The sequence below is a fragment of the Balaenoptera musculus genome, chromosome 15, assembly GCF_009873245.2.
Source record: "Balaenoptera musculus isolate JJ_BM4_2016_0621 chromosome 15, mBalMus1.pri.v3, whole genome shotgun sequence".
Lineage (NCBI taxonomy): Eukaryota > Metazoa > Chordata > Mammalia > Artiodactyla > Balaenopteridae > Balaenoptera > Balaenoptera musculus.
This window is the reverse complement of record NC_045799.1, coordinates 26266806-26293484: the sequence shown is the minus strand read 5'-3', so window position 1 is coordinate 26293484 and position 26679 is coordinate 26266806. Positions and strand designations below refer to the sequence as shown.

Below are 26679 nucleotides of genomic sequence, written 5' to 3'. Positions count from 1 at the left end.
GCATCATCGCCTTCAATCCTCACCAGCCCCTGTTTTATAGACGGAGGGAGTGAAGCTCAGACAGGTAAGCTCGTCAGGCCAGGTAACAAGCGGCAGAAGCAAGACTTTTTACAAAGAGCTTCCTAACACTAGAAACCTATCAACTGCGGATGAATCAAAATCAATGTTACCTCGTTTCATGATCATCACAAAATTTGGAGGGGCCGTGGGGCACTCTCTAAAGGGTAAGGCATCGGATCTGTTTTTCTTTTTTTTAAAGATTTATTTATTTATTTATTTCATTTTTATTTTTGGCTGCGTCAGGTCTTAGTTGCGGCTTACAGGCCCTCTGGTCGTTGCGCGTGGGCTTAGTTGCCCCGCGGCATGTGGGATCCTAGTTCCCCGACCAGGGATTGAAACCGCGTCCCTGCATTGTAAGGCGGATTCTTTACCACTGGACCACCAGGGAAGTCCCCCGATCTGTTTTAAGGCTCAGGATGGAGCAAGCATCAGTGGTTTGGGCCTGGGCTCCCAGTCAAAAGCCACAAAGGCCAATTACGGACAATTCTGCGGGAGTTTCTTCTCACAAGGGCCACTATGAGGGGTGTGTTTCAGGGCAGCGGACAGTAGGGCTACGTTTCCTAAATCACATCTTATACCTTTTAAAAAAGATCGTCCATGGGCTTCCCTGGTGGCGCAGTGGTTGAGAATCTGCCTGCCAATGCAGGGGACACGGGTTCGAGCCCTGGTCTGGGAAGATCCCACGTGCCGCGGGGCAACTAGGCCCGTGAGCCACAACTACTGAGCCTGCGCGTCTGAAGCCTATGCTCCGCAACAAGAGAGGCCGCGATAGTGAGAGACCCGCGCACCGCGATGAAGAGAGTGGCCCCCGCTTGCCACAACTAGAGAAAGCCCTCGCACAGAAACGAAGACCCAACACAGCCAATAAATAAAAAAAAAAAAAAAAAGAAAAGTGTTAAAAAAATAAAATAAAAAAATAAAAATAAAAAAGATCGTCTTGGGTAATTCAGGGGAGGCAAGTTAGGAGTAATGTTATCATTGCTACTACTACTACTAATGAATAACTTGAATATTCATTCATTTGATGTCTGGCGAAATGGGGATAAAATCTTATCTGGATCCAGAGACTATTGCAGAATGAAGGGAGGGCTTTCTTTCTTTCTTTTTAAAAAATTTTTATTGAAGTATAGTTGATTTACAATGTTCTATTAGTTTTAGGTGTACAGCAAAGTGAGTCAGTTATACATATACATATAACCACTCTTTTTTTTTTTTTTAGATTCTTTTCCCATATAGGCCATTACAGAGTATTGAGATAGAGTTCCCTGTGCTATACAGCAGGTTCTTATTAAGTTATCTATTTTACATATAGTAGTGTGTATATGTCAGTCCCAATCTCCCAATTTATCCCTCCCCTACCAAGGGAGGGCTTTCTTGCTTTCTGCTAGCTCCCACTGTGCCAGACACCATGCAAAATGCTTCATTCATATATGATCACATTACTAACCTGCCTGCTGAAAACCTTCCAATGACTCCGCATGCCCTGGCCCTGCTTTCTTCACCAGATTCCAGCCTCCTCTCCACGGCTCCAGCCACATGGGCATCCCCTCAGTTCCTTGTATGGACCGGGTTCCTTGTGCTCTAGGACATTAGCAAGCGCTGGTCTCACTCCCCCAAACACTTTCCTCTCCTGTAGCCTCCTAACTGCTGTGTTCCCTCAGATCGCTGCTTGGCCACCACTTTCCCAGGGCGGTTTTCTCAGGCTCCCTCACTGAAAATCCTTCCTCTTATTATATACCCTGTGATTGTCTTCTTAGCATTTAACACAACTGTAATCTCATAATTTCTCATGAGATAAATTTAATTAATGTCTGTTTCTCTTACTCACTCAATTGTAAGCTCCAGGAGGGCAGGACCAGGAAGGAGTCTGTTTTTGTTCTCTGTTTTATCCCCAGTCCCACTACAATAGAGTCAGTAAATATCCACACCCCTCCTCCTCCAAGCCATCCCATTCAGTGAGGGTAACAAGGAAAGAATTTCTAAGCTGGCTTTGCAGGGGATGGAGAGGGTGGGCTGTCAGGACAAGGAGGCGGGGTATACCCCACTTCCTATCCCAACCCCCATCCCCACTCCAGGGCACTTCCCTTTTTTGGAGGAGGACAAGGAGGAAGAGAAGGGAGATGCCAGGAGCAAAGCCTCAGGATAGTTTTCCTGGCTCAGAAGATGGGGCAGATTCACCTCCCCAGGCAAAGGAAAGTCGTGGAACTGTGCATTGAGCAAAGGGCTCTAGGACCTAAGGAGACTCAGGATCCAACCTCCTGCCCACCAGTGACTTGCTGTGTAACCTTGGGCAAGTTACTGCTTCTTTCTGAGCCTCATTTTCCTAAGTACAGGGCCTCCTACTCAGTAATAAGAATACTAACAACAGCTAATATTTAAGGAGCACTTACCAGGCACCGTGCTAAGCCTTTTATGGGGTAGCAAAGTGGTTAAGACCATAGCTTGGCATTTAATACAACTTTGCGACACACTTCCTGGAAGTATGACTTTGGACAATCACTCTACCTGTGAACCTGTTTCCCCATGTGTAAAATGCAGATACCACTCCTTCCTACTTCATAAGGCTGCTATGAAAGTCCATGTGTAATACATGTAAAACCCCCAGCTCAGTGTCTGGCACACCGTATTTTCTCGATACAATAGCTACTGTTAATGTGATTATTTATTTATTTATTATCTTTTTGGCCACACCACACGGCTTGTGGGATCTTAGTTCCTCGACCAGGGATTGAGTCCAGGCCCTTGGCAGTGAAAGCGCGGAGCCCTAACCACTGAACTGCTAGGGAACTCCCCCTAAGACGCTTATTTAATAATAATTATTATAAAGAATAATACCTGGCCAGATGCTGTGTACTCATCTAGGCAGGTATATTTAAAGCAACTATTTCAATGGCCCATTTGGGGATTTAAAAAAACAGAAAAGAATTCCTTCCATGGTCAACCGGGGCAGAAAGGAGTCTGGGTGTTCCTGTTGAAAATGAAAGGTGAGGAACCCACTTTGCAAATGAACGTGGCCTATAATGACACTGCAGTTAAGACTGAGTACCTTACAATGGGGTTCTTTCACATACATGGGCTCTGCGAATCCCCGCAGTCACTCCGGGAAGTAGGCATCACTATTATTATTATTATTCCAATTAGAAGGGGAAGAAGACTGAGGCTCAAACTCCTTAGCATAGCACACGTGGAGTGGGGGGAGTCACAGGTAGTGGGGGTCGAGCCAGGAGTCTAGTCCCTGAGCTGCCACCAACCAGCTGTGGCTCAGACAAACCGCCTCACCGTGCAGAGCCTCAGTCTCCTCGACTGTAAAGTGGAGCTCATCATGCTAGACGCGGCTTGTGGAGGTGAACTGGGCTGGCCTCAGCAGCTGGGAACCCACGGGACAGGGTTATGTCCCTGAGACGGCAGGGAGAATGATCATCTCTGCACCTGCCGTGAGGGGGGACAGACAGGAGCGCGGTGAAATAAGTACTCATTACCAATAACAATGTATTTTTTAAATTTAACAAGCAGTTTTATGGTGGTTTCCATGTGCCAGGCACTGTTCAAAATGCCTCACATGTATTTTTTCTTTTTTTAAAAAGATTTTTGGCTGCATTGGGTCTTCACTGCTGCTCGCGGGCTTTCTTTAGTTGCGAGGAGCGGGGGCTACTCTTCGTTGCGGCGCGCGGGCTTCTCATTGCGGTGGCTTCTGCTGTTGCGGAGCACGGGCTCTAGGCGCGCGGGCTCAGTAGTTGTGGCACGCGGGCTCAGCAGTTGGCCTCACATGTATTAACTCGTATAATTCTCACAACAACCCTACAACGTGGTACTATTACTACCTTCGTTTTACAGGTGAAGAAATTGAGGCACAGAGAGGTGAAGTCACTTGCTCATAAAAATACTGACCATATATGGAGAAGTTAACTGCTCATCAGGCACTTTTCAATGTTATTAAAAACCTGTAGCTGCTCTAAAAGCTGAAAAGATGATGGCATAATTCTATACAAATATAATATTTAATCACAACATAGGTAAAAGTCCATCAATGTGTTGATTTATTAGCATGAGGGCATCAAGGATGTACGTATGTATGTGTGTTTTTTCTTTTTAATGTTAATCTTTTGGGGGGAGATAATCTTTTTATTTGAGATAATCTCTAATTTATAGAGGAGTTGTAAGACTAGCACAAGGAACTCATGAATGTCTTTTTAACCAGATTCTCCATTTGCTTACATTTTTGCGCCACTTGCTTTCCATTCTCCCTCTCCCATATATATGCATATTATTGTTTCTGAACCATAGAAGGGCAAATTGGTGACACTGTGCCCCTTTATGCCTCAATACTTTCGTGTTTATTTTCTAAGAGCAAGAACATGCTCTTATCTATGTTTTTTTGATGACAAAGCAAATGTCCTTTAAGCACAGAATTTTTGTTGTTTCCTTAATAAATATTGATTGCCATCACATCATAATGATTGTGATCTGTTACAATAAATTTTTAAGTAAGCACTGTTGTACCTGTACGCAACCAGAGGAAAATCTGAAATCAATCTAGAAAAAAAAGTTTGTGTGCATGTAGTAACATCTATATATTTTTTTTAAATATCAAAAAGCAAAATCTTGGGGGTCTGGGAGAATAAAAAGCAAAATCTTTCTTAAAAATATTTCACTGGGGGCCAAAGCCTTGTCTGCCTAACTGGGTAATCCAGTATCAATGTGTTCATTTAAATGCATTCAATGGTCCCAGCAGCAATCCCCTGAAGTCTTCTCTCTCTGTGGCTGAGGAAAACTGAGGTTCGGAGAGACCAAGTGACTGATTTATCAGGTTCACATGATCTTAGAGGCCGGATTCAAATCACAGTATCTGATGAAAGGTCCCCCTCTTGGAAATGGGGTCAGTCCCTCTGAGAATGGATGCTGGGGGTGAGGGTGTGGTGTGGGAGATGTATATGGCACACCCTACCACCCAGACAGTGTGAAGAGCACTGGACAGAGAGTTGGGGGACCTGGGTGCCAACCCAGCCCATGCTGTGACTCCACATTCACACGGCCAAGGCAGACCCACTGTGCTCCCCTCCAAATCCACAGTCTGCAAGCCTTCCTCATTTAGGTAAATATACCACCCTTCGCCCTGGTGCTCAGGCTAAAACCCCAGGCGTCATCCTTGATGTCACTCTTCCCTTTACCCACTGGAGCCAGCAATACCACTTGGCTCATCCTCTACAATCTATCCCAAATCCAGTCACTTCTCTCCACCTCCTCTGCTCCCACCACCATCCGTAGTCTTCCAGATCAGGCACCAGACTTCTCCCCATCCACCTCCCTACTCAGGTCTGTTTTAAACATCTGAGTCAGAACATGGCTCAGATGGTGACATCCCCACCATGGCTTGCCAGGTCTCATAGGACATGGCACCCCTGTTATTTTTTCCCTCCTTACTTCCTGTGCTCTGGCCACACTGGCCCCCTGGCTGTCCCTCCCACATGCCAGGCTGGATCCTGACCTGGGTCTTCCCCTGGCTATGTCTTTCCAGTCTCCATTTTACAATATCTTCTTCCCAGATTTATCCACACCCGACTTTCTCTTGTTTGTTTATTTGTGTTTCTTGCCTGACACTCCCTAACCAGCATGTAAGCTCTGAACCTTCCTGTCTGAATTCCTAGCCAGGTAGCTGCCACATAGCAGATGCTCAATCAAGGTCAGGCTGCATGGCTGACTCACTTTGCACAAGCCCTTCTCTTCTGTGGGCCTCAGTCCCCTCATCTGAAATGGGGTCCCCAATTCTCCTTGCCCTGGCTCCTCGCGGAGTGGCTGAGAGGCTCAAATGAAGTGGTAAATATGACCAAGGAACTCTGCAAACTATAAAGTCCTGTGCCATGGGGAAACATGCCATTTTTCTTTCACCTCCTTTCCAAATGACAGGACAGAGACCATTTGCTTATTCAGACCTTATATGTTTTTCTTCCTGGAGTTAGGTGGTCTGCTGTCCCTAGAAATGCCTGCCATGTCCCCCAAAACCCTACTCTTTGGCATCTTAACTACACCTCCCAGGCATTCCTGGTGGTACACAGACATCCTTTGCCATGTGGCAGGTCTTAGCTTATGGATCAGAAAACAGAGACCCAGCAGCCCTCTCCACAGGCCCATGAGCTTCATACAATTTCTTTCCTCTGAAGACTTACCACAGATGGTGGGGACAAGCCACAGGCCCTCTTGAGAGATCTTCTTCCTGCACCAACTGACTGGAACCCAATTTTGAATGTTTGTGCCAGAAGGTCAAGGAGTTCCTGCCACTCATTCACATGAGGCTTTCCTGGCTGCTGAGCCCATTTCACTTTCGTATCTCCTTAGTCTCTCTCTGGGTTCCTAGGTAGAACAAGATCCAGTAAGTTTAGAAACGTTTGCGGCTTCCAGAGAATTTACCATTTACTCATTTGCAAATACCTGGTAAGAGATGAAGGGAAAAAGCTGTGGTTTCGGAGCCCAGGAGTCAGGAAACCCGTGTTCATTCATTCAACAAACTTGTATTGAACTCCTCCTTGTAGGCACTAGAAACAGAGATTGGAACAGGACAGACAGATGTGGTTTCTGCCCTCATAAAGTAGAGTTCACAGTGTGTGTGTGTGTGTGTGTGTGTGTGTGTGTGTGTGTGTGTAAAACAAGAATAAGAAAGATGTAAACAAGGAAATATGCAAAGCAATTTCAAATGGCTATACATGCTACAAAGTGAATGAAATAGGAGTGAAGGAGGGGAGACTGCTCAGGCGGGGTGGTCAGAAAAATCTTTCCAGAAGGTGACATTTTGGGAGAAAACTGAATGGTGCAGAGATCTGGGCAAAGCACATCCAGAAACATGCTAGATGTATTTGAGGAAGAGCAAGGAGGTGAGAAGATTAGATGAAGTGAGGGAGGGGCGAGGCTAGGAGACGCCTGGGAAGGCAGGCTGGAGCCTGCTCACCTAGGGCCTTTGTGGGCCATCTTGTCATCATTCATTTGTTCTTTCATTCATTCAACATTTATTCAGCATCTAACTGTGTGCTGAGACACACTGAGACCCTGCCCTCACAGTCTCATACCTGGAGACACACAATAAGCAGGTAAATAAATAAATACCGTCAGCGTAAATACCAGGTATGAGAAATAACAGAAAGTGCTGTTTTCCAATAGTTCAATGCCCCTTTAAGGGCAGAGGCCGTCGAGACCTCTAACAGACTGGGGCTTCTCCTTCGGGTGATGCCAGCTGTACCCCAGAACCCAGCCAGGGACCTGACTGTCTTCGCTCCTCTGCTCTCCCTCCCCTCCCCTCAAGATGGCCGACAAAGGGACAGCAGGGTAGGAGGGAGGGAGGAAGGACTAGTCCGAGGGTCCAGAGCGGGGTGACTGACCCGCGGGGACACCGCAGGGCCCAGGTGGCACTGCGCCTGGAGTGGGGGTAAAGGGGAGACCCGGCTGCTGTGTGACTCCGGTGGGGGCTCTTCCTCTTCTGGGCCCCCGCATCCAGACCTCCGCGTCTGTGTCCGTGGTCGGGGTGGGGGGCGGGGAAGACGGGCCCTGGGAGGAGTCTCGAGGGTTGGGGGACGTCGGCGGGGTCCCCTTGAAGGCCTGTCTGTTATCCCAGTGGTGACTTAATCTGCCGGGGGGGCCGGGAGGCGGCGCCTGTGGAGGAGGAGCGGAGGGGTGGCTCCGGAGTGATTTCAAATTTCCCTCGTCCCCGCCCCCCGCCCCCCGCGCCCGAGGTCCGGCTCTGAGTGGCTGCGGCGGGGGCGCCCCCGGGCGGGGGCGGGGCGAGTGTCGGGCCGGGGTTACAAGGGGACTCGGCACCGCCCCCTCCCCACCCACTACAGCTGCCCGGTCCTGCCCGCGCCGCTTCCTCGCAGCAGCTGCCCCCCCCCCCCCGGCCCGGCGGCTGCAGCCCGCGTGGACGCCCCGAGCGCCCCCCGACGGACGCCACCGGCCCACCGGCAGGCGGGCAAGCGGGCGGCCGCCGCGCCCGGCCGGCAGCGCGGGGGTTAAGTGGCCAAGTAAACGTAGCTCGGCGATCGGCGCCGGAGATTCGCTAGCCGAGCGCCCTGCGCGGCCGCCCGCCGGCCTCCCGCCAGCCTGTCCGGATCCGCGGCTCGACCGCGGAGCCGCGCCCGAGCCAGGCTCTCGGCAGGTGAGCGCCCCGTGGCCCCGGGGAGGCTCGCCAGCCCGAGGATTCCGTGGGCTGGTGGGGGAGGGCATAGCGGCGGGGTCCCGGGACTGCAGGGAGGGAATCCCGTTCCGGGACCTCCTGGGGAGGCGGCTCCCATCCGGCTGGAGACCAGGCATGCTTGGGGAGGAGAAGTCCCTGATCCTACTTGGGGGAAACGGGCAAGGAGGATAAAATGGGCGGGGAGCATGTGTCTTACAGCGATACGAGTGGAAGGGATACTTGCTGTGTTCCTGAGACGCAGCGGAGGAAAGAGGTTCGTCCCCAGGGAGGGCGATGGGCGGCCTTCCTGGGGTCTAGAGCCGAGGGGAGGAAGTCTCCCACTGGAGAGAAGTGGAGTTAATGGGGAGGGGTATTCTTACCTGGCCTCGGCTTGAGAGGGAGCCTCCTTGGGGAGGGGGAAGGAATAGAAGAGAGTTCGGCCAAGGAGGTGAGCGTCCGTCCTTTATGACTTGTACCTGGGGGTTCATCCGAGGGACTTTTTTTTTTTTTTTTCCTTTTCCGTCCCAGGGCTAGGAGAGAGCTTGTGGATGGGTGCGGGCGAACGGGTGGGCCGGGGTGTGCGCGCTTCTCGGGGGCGTGTGCCAGAGGAGCGGGCTCGCGGGGTCCTCCCTAGATGAGCTACGGAGAGCGAGGCGCTGCGGGGCTGCCGGGATGCCCTCGGGAGAGGCTACCTTCTCCCTGTGCACACCTGGCCCGGGAGGAGCCGGTCCGGGGCGGCGCTTCCCTGCCCCGGCCACGCTGCCTGCCCTGGGGGCTCACTTTCCATTTTCCCCTCTTCCAGAGTCAGGCTGGTCCCACTTCCCAAACTTGCAAACTGAGGTCTGAAAACATCCAGCAGTACCTCCGTGCCCGTGTGATTGTTCGGCGAGGGAGGGTGGGTGTTGAGTCCCACTTCACAGGGGAGAAAGTGGAAATTGGGAAAGAGCCGGCCGATTTAGCAAGTTAGCAACGGAGAGTTGCTTTTGGGCCTGGGTTTTCCTCGCTGGAGTCACTCACCTGTGGCAGGGAAGGGCTGCAGGAGTTCTGGGCCCAGCCCCAGGCCTGGGCCTCCACTTGGCCTCCTTCCCTTATCATCTGGGCTGAAAGAGGCTGGCTGGGCCGTTGTGCTTCCCCATCCCCTCAAGCTGAGATGTGTATGAATTAAAGAGAATTAAGGACAAGACTATGATTTCTGACTTTCCGCCTCCTGATTTCTGGATGCTGTGAGTTTTGGTGAACTGGTGGTAACTGTTTTTGGGATCCCTGGTGGGGCCCTCGCTTCCAGGGCCCAGGACGCCGACCTGCCTCTGCCCTCCGCCACCAGGACTACTGTGACTTCTTGCACCCCAGCCGTTGGAATCCCCAGGTGCAGACTTAATTCTTCCAGCGTTGAGATGATGCTACCTACTTTATAGGGCTGGCGTACAGTAATCCCTCAATAAAGGCTTGCCACTCTTGGCATCATTATCTAGTGTGGTCTAAGAAGCAGGCTGCCCTCTTTTAGGGGAATGCATAGGTCTTTGGCATGTGTTTAAATCTGTCCCTGTAAATCTGTTGCCCTCTGTTCCTTAGTTATTACATCTGTGAAATAGGAACAATCGTACTGATAACCCCAAGTTGTGTAAGAACGAAACTAGTTTTTACGTGATTTAACCTCTAACCCTCAGTGTTTCCTCAGATGTCTGACAGAGGTAATAGCCTCTATCACATTAGGCTTGGGTTAGGACTCAATGCGATAGTGCTTGGCACAGCAGGTGGTGAATGTTGACATTGTACTAATTAACCGCTAGCCCCTCTTTTTAGGGTGGCCATTAATGAGAATTGGGGATGAAGGGAGGCACCTCTGCTGGCCCCTCCTTTCCTGCCTTCCTCCACCAAGGTATTCCTCTGAGCTATGAAAGCTTTTCCAAATCATTGTCCTCAATTTGGGAGTTGGCAGGAAGGAGTGCCTTTGTTCCTTTTTGAAAGGAACATGTTTTTGTTTTATGGGTTGGGGCCATTTTTACACCTCCGCCCAAATTTGGGGCCTACCTTGAAGGCGCAGCGCTAAGTGAGATCCTTTCCCTTTCCCCAGTAGGGTGGAGAAGCCTGAGACAAAGGGCCCAGGGCTGGGGCTGGCTGCATCCCGCTCCTTAGAGCCATAAGCAATACCTCCACCCCTTGCAATGTTGGCTAGGAGGGGAGGAGGGTATCTGGGAGCTGCAGGGGGCGAAGGGGAGGAGCAAGGGAGGTGGGGCTGGGAGAGACTGCTTCCCCTCCTTCCTTTCCTCCAGCCACGTGGGGCCTGCAACCCAGAGGGGCCTGTCGCACTTTCTTACTGCAGCCCCAAGCTTCCTGACTGAGGGGTGGGGGCCGGTTTTGGGCAAGTTCTCCTTCCCAGAAGGCTTGCCGTGGGACTGACTCCTTTGTCTCAGACCAGCTCTCCTGCCAGCTGTCCCGCCTCCAGGCTCAGATACTTTCCGATTTCACCTGAGATGGTCCTCACTGAATCTGAAACTCCTCTTGGTCCAACAGCATGGCAAGTGCCTCCACCTCAGCCTCTGAGAGGTACAGGATCTCGGGTTAGGCACCCTCTTGGTGTTGAGTGAGTTTTAAAATCATGAATTTAGGGTGATTTTTCAGTTTCATGGTGGACCAGGGCTGGAGGACTACAGAATTCCTCGTGTCGTCGGCATGCTCTTTGTAAAGTGATTGGCTGATGTTCTCACTGGGCCGAAAAATTTGCAGCTGATGGAACTCGGGGAGATCCAGGTACTTCGGCAGCTTGGTGGTTAGTGCTTTTCAGAACTTTCATATCTGCCAGTATCCCAGGACCAAGAGTTTGTCCTTCCAGAAGGGAACAAGCCCAGTCCAGGTGTTCAGATGTGTCTGGCTGTGGCTGGAGGGAAGTGGCCTGGTAAACGCAGAGGGAGCCCACACGTGGGGCTGGTGTGCTGGATTACCTTTCTGTGAAGTGGGTACAAGTACACACACACCCAGTAGAGTTGGTAGGAGGACGAAATGGAATCCAGGGGCCTTTTAGCTTAGCAAGCCTTAGGGTGCACTTTCACAAAATGAGTTAGGTGGGGGCCCTAAGTATTGAAAAAAGCCTGTTATGCTCTAGGTCATGTTAGTCATTGGAGTCAGTACACTCACGGGGCCTGGGCTTTGGAATCAAAATCTGGATTTGTATTCCTGTTCACTCAGTTTATAAGCTGGTGGTGAGCCTCAGTTGCTCCATCTGTAAAATAGGGATGCGTTGTTGGCCAATTCCAGGGGATGTTGAAGTCAGTTGAGACGCCATAGATTAAAAAGTGCACATACTGAGGATTCAATAAATGTCGCATTATGTGGTAAATACTGAAATATTAGCAAGTGGTCATTATTTACGTCTTGAGAGAAACAATCCTGCTTAGCATTCCTGAGATTTTCCTCAGGGAATAAGCAAAAAGTGAGGAGGACCTGTTTTGTGTAGGCAATTGCAATATTTCAGAAAATGACTTTTATTGTGTTAGATACAAATGAAAATCAAATTTACCATCTTCAGATGCCAAGAAAAAAAACGGGTCATGGCCTATAATCTCACAGTCCCAACGTAATGAATGTTTTGCTTTCACTGGGGGAGGGGGTCTTCCCAATTTCTTCTAGAAGTGGAGAAAAGCGTAGAGAGGACCAGCAGCCCTTCCTAAATGAAGGGATGAGAACGCAAGGAAAGTACAGAGTGGTGAGGAAAGGTGCTCAATTGGGGAAGGTGCCCGAGGGCACTGTGGTCACCTTTGGGGCCGGCTTCCCAAGCAGATGGAATTAGCCATTGAAAGATTATGATGAGCAGGAAGTTAGAAGTGCATTTTCAGAAATGACTGATAATTGATGGGTGGGAGGGATCCGGGGGGAAATGTTCTTGACCAACAAATTTCCTTTTGGGGACAGGTTGATGCTGACCAGGTGTGTGGGAGGAGGAGATAACGGGGGGAGTGGGCCCAACATCGTTGGGGACTCCTCTCCTGAAGTTGAGGGAATAAATTTCCTTGAGCCATTGCATCCCTTGTTTTTTTCTACTCTTTATCAGATGTGGTGCCTCCTGGCCTGGTAGAATTTTGGCCATTTGTCCTTAAGTTCTGCTTTCTGGTGTCCTCAGCTTTTATGTTTTGAAGGGTTCTTGTCCTACAAATGCCATTTGTAATGATGTCTTCATCTTATTTTTTGGACACATCCCGTATCTCCCTGAGACTCTTCATTTAGCGTTTAGTGCTCCGTACAATGTTTCTGAGTATGTCTTTTTGTTTGTTTGTTTTTACTGTTTTCATTTCTCATATTTAAGTTTTGAAACTTATCTCCATATTTGAGAGAGACCGAAATTATCTGTGGGACTTAAACTGGAGGGTTTCTTTGTGGGATAGGGACTTGAACTTGTCTTTGGGTCTCCCAAAATCTGAAGGAAGTTCTCTGATACTGGTTTGTCTTATTCCCCGTAGCAGAGGAATCTTTAGTGCCTTGCCCAGAGAGATGTACAGGCCTGGCTGTGGGAAAAAGGTACCGGGGAGTTCTCAGTTTGGTGTTAATCTCTCCCCCTGATCAGGTCTCCTGTGTTGCAGCCCGGGTGGAGAAGTGGTTGCCTACCTGTTTCTTTTCCATCCCTCCCTGCAGCCCCACCTTCTGAGGTTAACTGCGCTTCCTAAGCAGCATTTATTTCCCGTTGCGTTTGCTTCCTGTAGCAAATGGTGGCATGCTGGGGCCAGAGCTAGGGCCTTCCACTGCACTTCAGCTCCTGGAGAAGGGATGATGCCTTCTTGGTCAGTGTTCCCATTCTTCAGCACAGTGCTGGGGCCCCTGACATCCTGGCTCCATGAATGTGTGCTGTGTAACTTGAGTAAAGCAGCAAAAGCAGGGCTCAGTCAAGCCTGAATGTCCTGTAGCTGCGGCACTGAAACCCAGAGGGGACACCGCAGGTGAGCAGGAGACCTCACCTGGGACACGGTGAGAAATACAGTGGTAGGCGAGATGCCTGAACAGGCAGGTGCTGTCTGCAGGGATTTTCTGGGTTGTTCTGGGTTATATGGGAGGCAGGATGATAGGATTTGGAAAATTCTGAGCAAAAGTGCATAGAGGTGTGGGTGAAATCTTGTCCTCTGTAGTGTAAGAAGAGCAGAACAGGTTTTGGGGGTGAGCCTACCTTGTTGTTATCTCCACTGTCCCCTGGCCCTCCCTACCCCCCAATTCCTAACCTCAACCCCATGAGGGCAGGGGCTGGCTGGCCCTTGCCTGCCTTTGATGCTTCTGCTGAACATGGTTCCTGAAGCATAGCAGGAACTCCTATCTGAATGGATAAGAGTGGCCTTTTCCAGGGTCCTGATCTGTCCTAGGATGTTATGTGTTGGGCTGAAAGCACAGTACAGAGTAACTGCTCAATATTAAATATTGTCACCCTTACCTAAGGCCGCACAGCTAGCAGGGAGTGGAATCTGCATTGAAATGCTGTGAAATTTCTGAGCCCTTTGCCTCCTCCACCTGGCTTAGACCCACAGAACTGGCAGGATGCAGTTGGGTTAAGATGCTCTGGAGTACCTGTCTGCTGACTGCTTTGTCTGCAGGCCTGATTCACCACTGCGTTGAGGTGGGCGGGCCCAAACCCCTGCCAGGTAATTGTGGCTAGTTTTTCAAAAAGCCGTTTATGTGAGATATCATGGGCTTTTATAAAAAAGCCAATTTAGTATGCAATTCCATTTTAACCTCATATAGTTACAACTTTTTTTCTTGTGAAAAAAGAACTTTTTTTTTTTTTTTGGTCTCGCTGTGCTGTGTGGCTTGCAGGATCTTAGTTCCCCGACCAGGGATTGAACCCGGGCCCCCACAGTGAAAGCCCGGAGTCCTAACCACTGGACCGCCAGGGAATTCCCATGATGGGAACTTTTAAGATCTACTCTCAACAACTTTCAAAGATACAATACAATTTTGTTAACTACAGCCACCGTGCTGTATGTTACATCCCATAGTAACATACATAGGGACTTAGTTACATACATAGTAACAAACATAGGGACATAACATAGGGACTTAGTTATAACTGGAAGTTCATACCTTTTCATCACTTTCCCCACTTCCCTCATACATTGCACCTAGTTTTTCTTTTTTGTATTTTTTAAAAATAAGTAATGCTCAAGAACTAATTTTCTGATTAATCTGTAAGTCCTCTCATGGAAACAACTAGGAATGATGTCTAACGTGCAGTGCTAAGCTCCCTAGAAAAGAAATCGAAGGGCCAGAAGAGGGAACTAGAAACAAGAAAACCCAAACTAAGGGATGTTCAAGACCTTTAAGGAGAAAATCAATGAAACTTCTCAATAAGGTTGGCAGGCTTGTCCTAGCAGGTATGAGCATTTATTATAAAGCTACCACAATTAAAAGAAGTTGCAAGGGGTAAATACCAAAAAGAGAAGTGAACCCAGAGACATCCCATTTATATACAGGAACTTTATAAAAGAGGTGGAGTTGGGACGTACTAGTTATTATATGTGTCTGGCTTTCCTTATAGGGAAAATTGAGATCCCTACCTCAAACCATATACAAATAACTTCAGGTTAACTAAACTTGAACATTTTCAAAGGAAGAAATGTTTCTTGGACAGTGACATTTTAAAGTTGACTTTCTGATTGTGAAAGTAACATGGGGATATGGTTGTCCATTCCCCCACAAGCTACCTTCCTGAGAGACCTAACTTAGAGGAAAAATGCTGGAGGAACTTTGCTTAATGCCCATGGTAATGAATTAACAAATGGGATAGTATTGTTGGGCAGACTTTCACTTTACATGGCTTCATCTAGCAACAGTTGCCCCATTCTTTGCTTCTCAGTGGTCTCTCCGGTGTGGCTGCATATAATTTAGCCAGTCTCCTATTGATCATTTGTTTGCAGCTTTTGCTACAACAAAGAAAGACAGTGCCGATCTTGCCCACAGGTTTTGGTGAGAGCTTTGTGGTGAGTCAATTCCTCGTAGTAGAATCCTGTGTAACAGGATGCAGACACTTGACATGTGAGATCATACTGTCAGATTGCCATTTTCAAGGCTGAATCAATATTCCCATGGCATCGGTATGTAGATGGGCTGAGATTTAAGACATTGGCTGAAGCAACAGATGCAGCCTGCTGTGAGGGGCAGAGCTGAGGGTGTAGCTTTTCTGAATAGTGATCTCCTTTCTTCCCTTACCCCATGGGAAGAGGGCAGAGGGTGCTTTGGCTCTGGTTTTGCCAAGGAGGACAAGGCCACAGGAGTGGGCATGGCAGCTCCCAGAATCCTCTGCGTCTCACCATGCCCCACCTGTCATTCTGGGTGACCTGTGGCTTCCCTGTCCACATCTGCACGTCCTTCCTAGGGCTTCCCAAATAACTTGTAGGGGAAGGGGGCTGGTTGCTTGCATTTTGTTTACATAGGGTAAAAAGTTTGACTCCAAACTCCAGTTTAAGCTGCCATATCATTTCAGATCTGTCTGTACGTTCCTAGGTTTTCCTGTGAATTATCTAAAAGGTAATGATATATGATTTTACCACAATCCATTGACAAACATCCAGGTATTTTAGTATTTTGCTATTAATGAGCAATGCTGCAAGGAACATCCTCATAGTCAACTTTTTTACTTGTCCAATTTGACCCCTGCTGGGATCAATTCTTATGATGATTCTGATAAATATGCCAAGGACCGGCTATTACTGTACAATGACAGTGGTGCATGTAGCCATGACCCAGAGGCACTGAGCAGTTCTCCAGACTTCGGAATCATCGTGGATGAAGGGATGCTTCCTTTTGTGAGACAGAACTGGGAAGTCTGCCAAGACAGCACACGAGAAAGCGTAATCTCCAGGTTTTAAGGTTTTGTCATCTACTTTGGGATCTCTAGCACCAACCACCTAGGAATTAGGTGGGGTCACTTCATTTCACAGACTATAAAACTGGGGCTTGAGGAAGACAGTGAGGACTTTTTCTTCCCGCTTTCCTGTGAATCTGATCTCTTATGGAATTTAGTGGAGATCCCAGATCAGGCAAAGGCACTGAACTGGGACCCTGTGCTCTGTGTGCAGCCAGGTGGGCAGCCTATTTCTGGCCTCCTTGACTTGGTACTGTCGCTGCTGCCTGGCTGCCTCCCTCTCCACTCACCTGGGTGAGCTGCCCCTCCTGGGCTTACCTTTTATAACTATGCCTACTGCATCGTTTTAAAATGTCTTTAAGATCTGACTTCTGGACTAAGGCCTCAATCTCCATCACTTAGTCACTCTGGAAGCCTCGGCAAGGAATCTGCTGATCTGTTTCCTCTGAGCTTGTTTACTCATCTGCAAAATGGGGATCATAAGAGTAGCTCTTTTTGTGAGGTACATACTGATTGCTCCATCTCAGCTATTTTTGGGGAACAGCTAAGAAAGGCTTGAGTAGTTCAAGGGCAGGAGTCAGGAGTCAAGATAACCCTCCCACAGGCTGAGAAGGAATTTTTTAAACAGGGGAGGTGGGATTATCTTTCAACCTCTCCCTTTTTACTTCACCAAATCTCTAAGCCCTGAGTGGACTAACCATGGGCAGGGATGCCCAAGTGGCCACCCCCGTTCCACCACTTCGCCATCATGCCCACCATTCCCCCCTTCCTGCACTGTGAGTTTAATTAATGCAATTAACATTTACAAGGTGCCAGGGAAATAGTTCTGCTGCTGGTGCCAGCCTGGAAGAAGTGAGTGACATCACTTCTCAGCTTTATAGCTGGGTTGGGGGGTGGAGTCCCTGGGCCTCCTCCCTGAGTCTAATTAGGGGTGCCACCCACTCTTCTGTCTGCCACATTGCATTTGGACACGTCTGACCTGTTTCAGTCGGGACACAAGCACCCTGCACTAATGAGGCAGGGCCTTGCAGGAGGAGCCTTGCTGGTGAGCCCACCCGGCACTGCTGCCCACCCCCAAGTCACGTGCTGGACCCCAGCCTCTGGGAAAGGGTCAGAGTTCACCTGCATCATGAGGACGGACCACTACCTCCTGTGAAGGTGAATGCTCAGCTGGTGTATCATGTCCCTCAGCCATAGGGCTCCCGTAGCCCCTGGGATAGATGGTGCATTGTTCATAACTTGTCTCGGGCACAGCAGTTACAGGCACATGCCCAGGACTGCCTGGGCATGAGTTTGGTGCTGCCACTTTGCTGGGTGACTTAATTCATCTGAGCCTGTTGACAGCAGGTTGATGAGAGGACTTGCCTCAGGATGGGGTAGGGGTTAGAGGTTTGTACTGCCTATAGCTTACAATAGGGGCCTGGGAACTGTTAGAACAGCCAAGTGGCAAGGCTGTCCTGAAGCTGGTATGTGAGACCCGGTGAAAAATCCCTTAGGAAGGTGCCACCTCTGTCAGGGAGGTAATCCGGCCAGTTTATCCTCCAGCGCTGGAACCATCAGTCTAGATGAAGCAGCTGGCTTGTGTTGGCCATGTTATCTGGGAAATGCCAATTTTGACTCATTACAAGCCAAACAGCTTCATGAGGGAGATTTGTATCTACCATTACAAACCAATGCCTGGTGCTAATTTCTTCCTGTTGCCAAGAGCATGTAGTTAAAATTCGTGTGTTCTTATTTAATTTCCCTGGACTCTTTGAGCACCTTTAAACAAATCTCACCGGTCAAGTATGTATTATGTTGCCTAACCTCAGTTTGCCCATCTGTTATACAGGGATAATAATATGTACCTCATGTAAGGATTGCATGAATTAATACAGGTGAAACACAAAAAGGTGCCTGGCATATAGTAGTAAACGCTGAAAAAAGTGATCAAGTGAGAGGATTTGTATATCTACATGGAGAGGGCCAGATTATCACTTTTTGAAGCAGAGACCTAGGAGAGAACCCTTCCTGGCTTTTGAACTGTGGTTTTTGAAATCTGAGTATGTGACAGGGAGATGGGAGATGGGGAGGGCTTCCAGGCTGAGGACCAGCAGCAGCACACGCCTGGAGCTGGATCTCTTTGGCCTTGTGTATAACCTGGACGGGAGAGAAACTGAGCTGGGCATCTTTCAATCATGCCGGTTCTGGACGCTGGTGTGTGTGGTGTAGCTAATGTCGTTGCAAATCCAGGGTAATGAAAACTACAGGGAAGGAATTTTTAATGAAATCACATTGAATTATGCCACTAGAAGTAATTATTTTACATGCCCAGCTCACCCCAGGGCACCCAGGTAGCTGGTGACACAGCTGGTTGGTTTCCTTTCCTGAGTCTTCCTCCAGTGGCCATGGGTTAGGTTCTAGGGGCAGGATTTTTCCTGAATGTTGAGATCTGGCTTTGGGAAGGACCTCTGCTCATTTGTCCATCCCTCTTGGCAGGCTGGTGGACAAGTTAGCACTGCTGAGGCCCTGGGGAAGCCTGAGGGTGGTTAGTCATAGTTAATCATTGTCAGCTCCAGGCTGCAGGCCCCAAATGGGTCTGTCTAGGAGCGAGACTCCCATTGATCCAGTTGGGAGCTGTCTGAGGGAATCCTGGGTCCCAGATGAGAGGCAAGTCTTGTCCCTTGATTTCAGCCTCTGACCTGATACCAGCTGCTCACTAGAAGCCCTGTCTGCCCCTCCCCCCTCCACAGAGCTCCCCTTGGACCCTCCTGGTGTCTTGTACCCCATGGCCCAGCCTCCCACCCCCTGCCAGGCCACCCAAGTTATTTAGTTCACTGGTTTGGCCTGAGGCGAAACGCTGGAAATTAATCATTACTTTGAACCACACTCCAGCAGTTTTCCTGGGATACTGGCCACTTGGACTCACAGGAACTGGCCATAGGTCAGACAACCTGTTCTTCCGGGTCGGGGCTTGAGAGTGAAAGGGGCCGAGAAGTAGCTGGGTCAGACACTCCTCCTTTTCCCTGGGGCTGGTGAGAGTCCTTAACATGTGTTGAGAGAAAACACCAGGAACTGTGAACCTGCATACATACCCTGGACCACATGGGGTGGTTAAACTACATCAGTGTATACATTTGTGACCCAGGAAGTGTTTCTTTTCTTTTTTTTTTTTGTTGGCCGCTCCGAGTGGCTTGTGGGATCTTAGTTCCCCCACCAGGGATCGAACCCAGGGTCCCACAGTGAAAGCGCTGAGTCCTAACCACTGGACTGCCAGGGAATTCCCAAGGCAGTGTTTCTTTAACGCGCAGATTGATCACCCAGGGATCCTGTGAAAATGTTGATCATGATTTAGTAGGTGCGTGAGATTCTGTAGTTCTAACCAGCTCCGGGGTGATTCCCTGGTCCCTGGGTCATATGAGGACTAGCAGAGGTCTAGTTGTCCCACACCCGCACCTGAGGGGCACCTGAGGGATGGACCGGTGCAGAGGACGGAATTGAGAACCCACGTGACGTTGCAAATCCGCGGTGGGGCACTGCAGGCCTCATCAGTGAGCCCCACAGCGCCCCCTGGTGGGTATGGTGCCCGTGTCACCACTGCAGCTTGCAGCCTAGACGATACTTCTGGAAGGTACCCTGGAGGCTAGCTTGGTCATCAGGCACCATGTGGTGAGTCTCCAAGATGGGGAATAGGGGCTGGCAGTGATCAGCCCCCATAGGCAGCCGTTTGCTGGGGAAACTTTTCCCAAGCAGGGTTCCAGGACGGGACAGTGTGGCACCAAATACTGGAGCTGCTTGGGGGAAACAAAGGAATGGGAGCCTGGGGGCCTCACCCTTCCGATTACATGTGGTTTCTTAAAAAAATTTTATTTTATATTGGAGTATAGTTGATTAACAATGTTTCAGGTCTATTACATATGATTTTTTGACTTTGGAGACTAATCAGGTCTGTGTATCAGTTTTCCTTTTCTATAAAATGGGCCCACAGTCACATTAGGAGGAATAAATGAGAGCAAGGTGCAGGTTCTTGAGGCCAACATGTCACAGGCAGTGGGCCAGGTCGAAGGTCACACAGCCCTCCAACGCATCACTGAAGACCTGGCCCATCCCTGAAGACCTGGCCCGAGCTGGTCTTAGCTGAATAGCTTAGTGATGGTGCAGTTACCAGGGTGGGCAGCAGTGGGGAGGCAAAGGCCCAGAGGTGGGGTGTGGCTGGAGCAGATGGGGAGCATGCCCCTTGTTAAATGCCCCAGTCCTTCCCGCTGTGTCTCCTCCATCCCTTCCCTTCTTGGGAACTTGGGACTCTGAGCCCCAGCTGGTAAGGGAGGAGGAGAGTGAGCGACAGGCCAGCAGACCAATGGGCCCCTGAGGTTGGGGTGGGGCGGGGCTTGTGCTGCCATGGAGAGGAGAGAAGCTGTTCTGTGGGGGAGGAGGGGGCGGGTGGGAAGAGGACCTGGAGATTGAGGGGAAGGGAGAGAGCAAACAAAGGGGTCAGGAGGGAAAATAATGCACTGGCTTCCTGAGGCCTGCAGAGGGCTGGGCAGGGAGAGAGGGCCAGGGCAGAGGGGACCAGGCTGGCGGCAGGCAGGCCGGGGCAGGCGGGCCCTAGATGGCATTGTTTGAAGTGGCCGGCTAATTGCACAGAGCAGCCTGAGCCTCATACCACGGCCCAGCCCCCTCCTCTGTCCTGGGTGCTGGCTTCTGAGCCTTCAGGTCGAGTGGCCACATGGAACCAAGTCCCGATCCTCCGAGTTTGGTGAGGGGGGCAGGCTATGGGGGGCAGCCTGGGCGGGGTCCTTGGGCGGGAGTATCACCCTGAGGACAAGTCATGGGGCCTCTCTTGGCCTGAGGACCTGGAGCCATTGGCGGGAGGTTTGGGGGCGTGCTGCCCCCTTGTGCCCTTGCTTCCCTGCTACCCTCGTCATTCTGGCCCTCCCGCAGGAAACAATGAAGGGAGACACCAGACAACTCAACGGAGAGGAGGACACCAGCAGGAGGGAAGACTCCATCCTCACCAACGGGGGCTGCAGTGACCAGTCTTCCGACTCCAAGGACGCGCCCTCGCCCCCAATCCTGGAGGCTATCAGCACCCCGGAGATCAGAGGTGGCAGAGGTGGAAGAGGTGGCCTGGCCTGTGGGGAGGACGGGTGGGCAGGCACTGGGGACCACAGCTGGCACACGAGCCTCCGAGCAGGCTCAAGGCAGGTTGTGGGGCGAGAGCCTCATACCACGGCTCTGGGGAAGCTCCAGGGAAGGGAAGAGGATGGAGGCAGAGCCCCTGGCCTCCCTATTTTCCTGTCACCTCAGCTGGGACTCTGAGCAGGTGACCCCAAGGCGATGACCCTTGTTCTTTTCCAGACATGGGGGTGGTCGCGGCATAGATAGACTGAGGTCTTTGGCCCTTTTACAGGGGCACCCCTCTCCCCTAGCATCTGGGCCTGTGAATTTTATGGGAAGAAATACACTCAGGCAGGGAGCGTCTAAGGCTTGCTGCCAATCCCACCCTCTCCTCCCTTCCCCTCTACTGCTCCCAGATCAGATCCCTTGGGATCCTCCCCACTGAGATTTTCTGGCCCAGCTGGTTTGGAAACCCCTGTATTGTCCCATCTTGCTGTTGAGAACTCCTCAAATTGTGCTGTCCAATACCACTTTCCAGAGGGTGAAAGTGTTCTATTTCTGCATTGTTCACTACAACAGCCAGGAGCCACATGTGAGCACTTAATGTGGCTGCGATGGCAGGCACTGGAATGCTCATTTAAGTGGAGTTAGTGACCACTGACTGGGGCAGCACAGTTCTGGAAGGAACGTGTCAGGAGTACCTTCAGTAGTGTTTCGGGTGCTATTTCATGCAGGCCTTGGGTCCTGTTGCTTTACTAATACATTGAGGGGACTATGGGTCCCGAGGGGTTAGGAGTTAACCCCTGAAGATGCCACTGGGTTTAGGGAGACCCCAGGCCACAGCCCAGAGAGGAGACCAGGCCAGCCTGGCGGCTCCTCCTTCCTCAACAGACTTTGGTTCTTTCCTCCACAGGCCGCAGATCAAGCTCACGACTGTCCAAGAGGGAGGTCTCCAGCCTGCTAAGTTATACTCAGGTACCCGCTCCACTCTCACTTTTTGTGATTCAGGGGAATTCTCTTTGGTTTGCATCAAATAGGGAACCTGAGGCCCACTTAAATTGGTACCCAGTAAATACTTGTTGAATGAGGAATTTGAACATTGCTAGGCACACAGAAGACTTCCAGCAGCCTCACTTAGGATGCCATTTGCTGCTGTTATTTGCCAAGTTTTTGAAATTATTTTTTTCTCAATCTGGATGATCAATTACATTGATAAATTTCTACTGTAGCAAGCTGTCCTTTTATTCCTGGAGTGAGTCCAACCTGCTCGTGGTATGTTTTAAATTGGATGTACCTTAGCATCTATTCATGAGTAAAATGAATATATGATTTATTTCTTGTAATATATCTGTGTCCGGTTTGATAGCAAGGTTGTGTGGCCATGTGGCCTCAAAGGTTTTTTTTTTTTCACATTGGAAAGAATTTGCCTGGCTTGTTTTAGTGGATTTTCAACCATCACTGAAATATCTTTTACCACTTGTTGCAATATCAGTGTTTCTGCTTGATTAGTTTTTTCCAAGTTATAGTTTTTCCATGTTTTTTTCACTCCTGACATTATTTACGCCTTCTGTTTTCCTATTAATCATATTAGTTTTGTCAATTCAGTTACTTTTTCAAGGAACCAGTGTCAGGCATTGGGACAAAGTCATGGAGAAAAGTTGTGGACCAATAAAAACCTACCCTCATACAGCTTCTCTTATCCTCATGGAAGACAACAAGTGGGCACCCAGATGATGAGGAGTGAGAGCTGTGTGGGGAATTGGGAAGGGACAGTGCTGGATCAGAGGCTCAGAACAGCTGTTTTAGCCTCTGAGCACTTCCTCTGTGCCCTGCCGTGGGCAAGCGTGCATTATTTGATTCTCACTATAAGCCTGTTCTTCCCTTATAAGGGAAGAACCGTTGTACCAATTTTAAAGAGAGGAACGGACTCACTCGAGGCCTTAGTTGGCAAGTGAAAGTCAAGTTCTTAACACTCCGGCCAGACCTCGAGCCACTCACCACTGCTCTGGTTCTCATGCGCAGTTTTTGTTGGGTTTGGTGTGCAGCATGGGACATGCACTTGACACAGGATTGGCACCATTTCTTCTTGGTCACTGTATCAAGAAGCATCTTCCTTGAGCCTGTGGTTTCTCCCAGACACTGTTAATCGTGGAGATTGACCAGGTCTCCCTGCTGCGCACAGCAAGCTAGACTAACCATGGTGTGGGCACGGAAGGCTTCACGATGCACTTTGCATTGACACCATTTCTTTGGTTTTCTAATTCCACCAAGGTTTCCCTTGAATTCATGATCATGTGGTAAGCCATTGCAAAATATTTTTTGAACAAAATGAGGTTGAAAATCTTTTTAAGTCACTCAGACCAATATTATGATTGTTTTCTATATGATTGGCTCTTCATTTTAAAACTATTTTGGTTATATGACATCCTGAAATTCATAATGTTTCATTTGTAAAGGATCTGACGGGCGATGGAGATGGCGAAGGGGAAGATGGAGATGGCTCCGACACTCCAGTGATGCCAAAACTCTTCCGTGAAACCAGGACTCGGCCAGAAAGCCCAGCTGTAAGTGCCAGCCCTAAGCCAAGACACTTCAACCACACATCAGCCTGCATTAAAAACCTTGTCCAGGATCTCCCTGGGGGAACTTTGAACAAATGTTTTGAAATTGGAAAATGATAGCAAAGCTCATGAATTATCATTGTGAAGGTTTTCACGTGGCAGTTCTCTACTTTTTTGGGAAGCACTCTAAGAAGTGCCCAAGGGTGATAGTTTGCAGGTGGATGATTCAACTGCCAGTTACCTTTGGGAGTCGCTTCTGTAGGTGGATTCTGTGACTTAAAATCTGGAAATGGGAAGGCAATTACTGCTCATGGTCACCCAGCCTGTTAGAAAGCAGGCTGACACTTGGTGACCATGGCAGGTGCAGTTGATAATCTCACCCATGTGATGTGTATCATCCCGTTTTTTTACAGGTGACAGAAGACGCCGGTAGTTTACTCAAGGTTAAACATTAACTCTTGTGTGCAGGATTTGAACACAGGTCTGCAACACCCAAGTTCATGCCATTTTTGAGAAGGAAGCATAAGGGCTTCTCATCCGTCTTGGTGATCCAGTACCTTCGGGAGGAATGCAACAATAGTAATAATGCTTTTGGAAAAGAAAAGTGTTTGATTGAGAGTAAACTTGGATTTTATTTTTCAATTCCATTTGCAGGTGCCAGTTTCGGCTGTGCCAGGCAGACTGGGACCTGCTGTAGATTGTCAGGCAGCCCTGCTGGCCACCCTGATCCCTTATCCCACAAAGTGGGGAGTTTCTGGGTGGGAAGTGACCAGTCCAGAATCCCTTCCTGCTAGAGCACCTTGTTCACTTCTGTTGGCCTGAGGCTGCCTCTCAAGCCCAGTCCTCTGGGCCCCCTGTCTTAAGACCCCAGCCTCCATTCACCAAAGGCCTCGTGCTTATCCTCTCTTGCTTCCAGGTCCGAACCCGAAATAACAACAGTACCTCCAGCCGGGAGAGGCACAGGCCCTCCCCACGTTCCACCCGAGGCCGGCAGGGCCGCAACCACGTGGACGAGTCCCCCGTGGAATTCTCAGCTACCAGGGTTGGTTCCCCGGACGCCCAGACCCCTGCCCCCAGGTCTCTCACTGGAAGATCTGCCCCTCCCACCACACCACGGAAAGTGGCCGCTGTATAACCTGCTTCCTTTCTTCACACTTATCATCCTTTCAGGGTCTTACCTTTCCTTTCTCTCCCGGGTGCTGGGTAAGCTCTTCCTAAGCCTGATGACTTCTCTCCTGGCCTGATCCCTGGATGGAACCGTGGTGGGAATGCAAGAATTGCCTGTTGACTGGGTTCTTACTCCTCCTCGGAAAAAGCTCAAACCACTGATTCCAGAACTGTCTTGTCTCCTTAGTATCTTCAGTGACTCTCTTCAGGCAACCCCACGGGTTACAGCAACTCTCGACTCCTGTTGCAAGGCTGGGCACCAGGGAGCCCTCTCTGAGCATCACTCGTTATCCTGACGAGGATAACGATTCTGTCCTTGTCCTTAAGGAAGTTGCTTTCTCTCGCCACTTAAGGGACACTTACTTGTTCCTGGAAAACCATCCTTGGTGGTCTCTGTTTCATTAACTTAGGTCTTCACTCTGCTTCACTTCTGCTTGCTTGGGAAGCCATTGGGGGTACCACTGGTCTCTGGTCACCCACCTGGTCTGCTGTGGCCCAAGCTACGTGTCCTTTTGTCCACAGTCCCTGAGGCGGCGGACAGGATCATCTGCAGGCACGCCATGGCTGTCCCCTGCCAGCCCCTACCTCACCATTGACCTCACAGATGATGATGTGGTGCCCCAGGGCAGCAGTACGCCCTATGCCCGCCTGGCCCAGGACAGCCAGCAGGAGAGCGTGGAGTCCCCGCAGGTGGACGCAGAGGGCAGAGATGCCGACAGCACTGAGTATCAGGTACCACTGGGGAAGGGCTGAATACAGGGAAAAGGGAACACTTACCCAGAGGTGACTTACTACGGTTTTTGTCACTTTTATCATAATATTTGAATTCATTTGCCAAGTACATTTTTCATATGCAACATGGTCCTTGCTATATCCTTATCTCCTAGACATAACTCAAGCACCAGATTAGTTTACCATCGGATTACTGATTTTCTGAACATGACACCTTTGTACCTAGAAATATATATACCTTGTATACATAATTCATAATTCTGTTCATCATGTTTACATATACAATTGTTGATCTGCTTCTTTCCCTTATTAGGAACTGGAGTTGCCTCACTTTCATGTCTATAATCCACTGTATTGTGTAATCCGTCTAGGGTTGTTCATAATTAACCAGTTGAGCTTGTTGGTTTCACTCAGGCTTTGCTACATATGCCTGTGTATATGTATGTACACATATCATGTAGAAATCCTTTTTTCCATGTACATGACTTCAGAGTAGATCTTTTTTTTAAAATTAATTTATTTATTTTTGGCTGCATTGAGTCTTCACTGATGCATGGGGGCTTTCTCTAGTTGTGGCGAGCGGGGGCCATGCTTTGCTGCGGTGCACAGATTTGTCACTGTTGTGGCCCCTCCCGTTGCAGAGCTTGGGCTCGAGGCATGCGGGCTTCAGTAATTGTGACATACGGGGTCAGTAGTTGTGGCTCGTGGGCTCTAGAGTGCAGGCTCAGCAGCTGTGGCGCATGGTCCCAGTTGCTCCGCAGCATGTGGGATCATCCTGGACCAGGGCTCGAACCCATGTCCCCTGCATTGGCAGGCGGACTCCCAACCACTGCGCCACCAGGGAAGTCCCAGAGTAGATCTTATAGATACATTTTAATAACCTGCATGATTCCATGGGCATCTCACCTTTTATGGCAAGTTTTTATGTGCAAGTGGCCAAATTTTTTGCATTTTAATGGCTTTGTAATATCCCATTTGATGGCCTGTGGTGGGAATATCCAGGTTTTTTACTCTGATCTTACTTCCTGTGAGTTTTCAGTTAATATCTTTCCAGATACTAGGTTACATGT

At 49.6% G+C, this 26679-nt stretch overlaps 1 protein-coding gene across 9 annotated transcripts in view; it reads left to right on the top strand.

The window, feature by feature from the left end:
- Positions 1–8030: 8030 nt before the first annotated feature.
- DNMT3B (DNA methyltransferase 3 beta) overlaps positions 8031–26679 on the top strand; it is a 36596-nt gene continuing 17947 nt past the window's right edge. For 3 of the 9 annotated variants that reach the window (XR_005016635.1, XM_036827331.1, XM_036827326.1), the window contains exons 1-6: positions 8031–8197; positions 20973–21153; positions 22063–22124; positions 23606–23713; positions 24627–24752; positions 25400–25609. Coding sequence is in view for 8 of the 9 variants with exons in the window: in XM_036827331.1 (XP_036683226.1) it covers positions 20979–21153; positions 22063–22124; positions 23606–23713; positions 24627–24752; positions 25400–25609 (681 nt within the window). In the remaining variant the exon portion in view is untranslated. The remainder of the gene's footprint in view (positions 8198–20972; positions 21154–22062; positions 22125–23605; positions 23714–24626; positions 24753–25399; positions 25610–26679) is intronic. The other 6 variants (XM_036827332.1, XM_036827329.1, XM_036827334.1 and 3 more) reach the window with 4 other exon arrangements.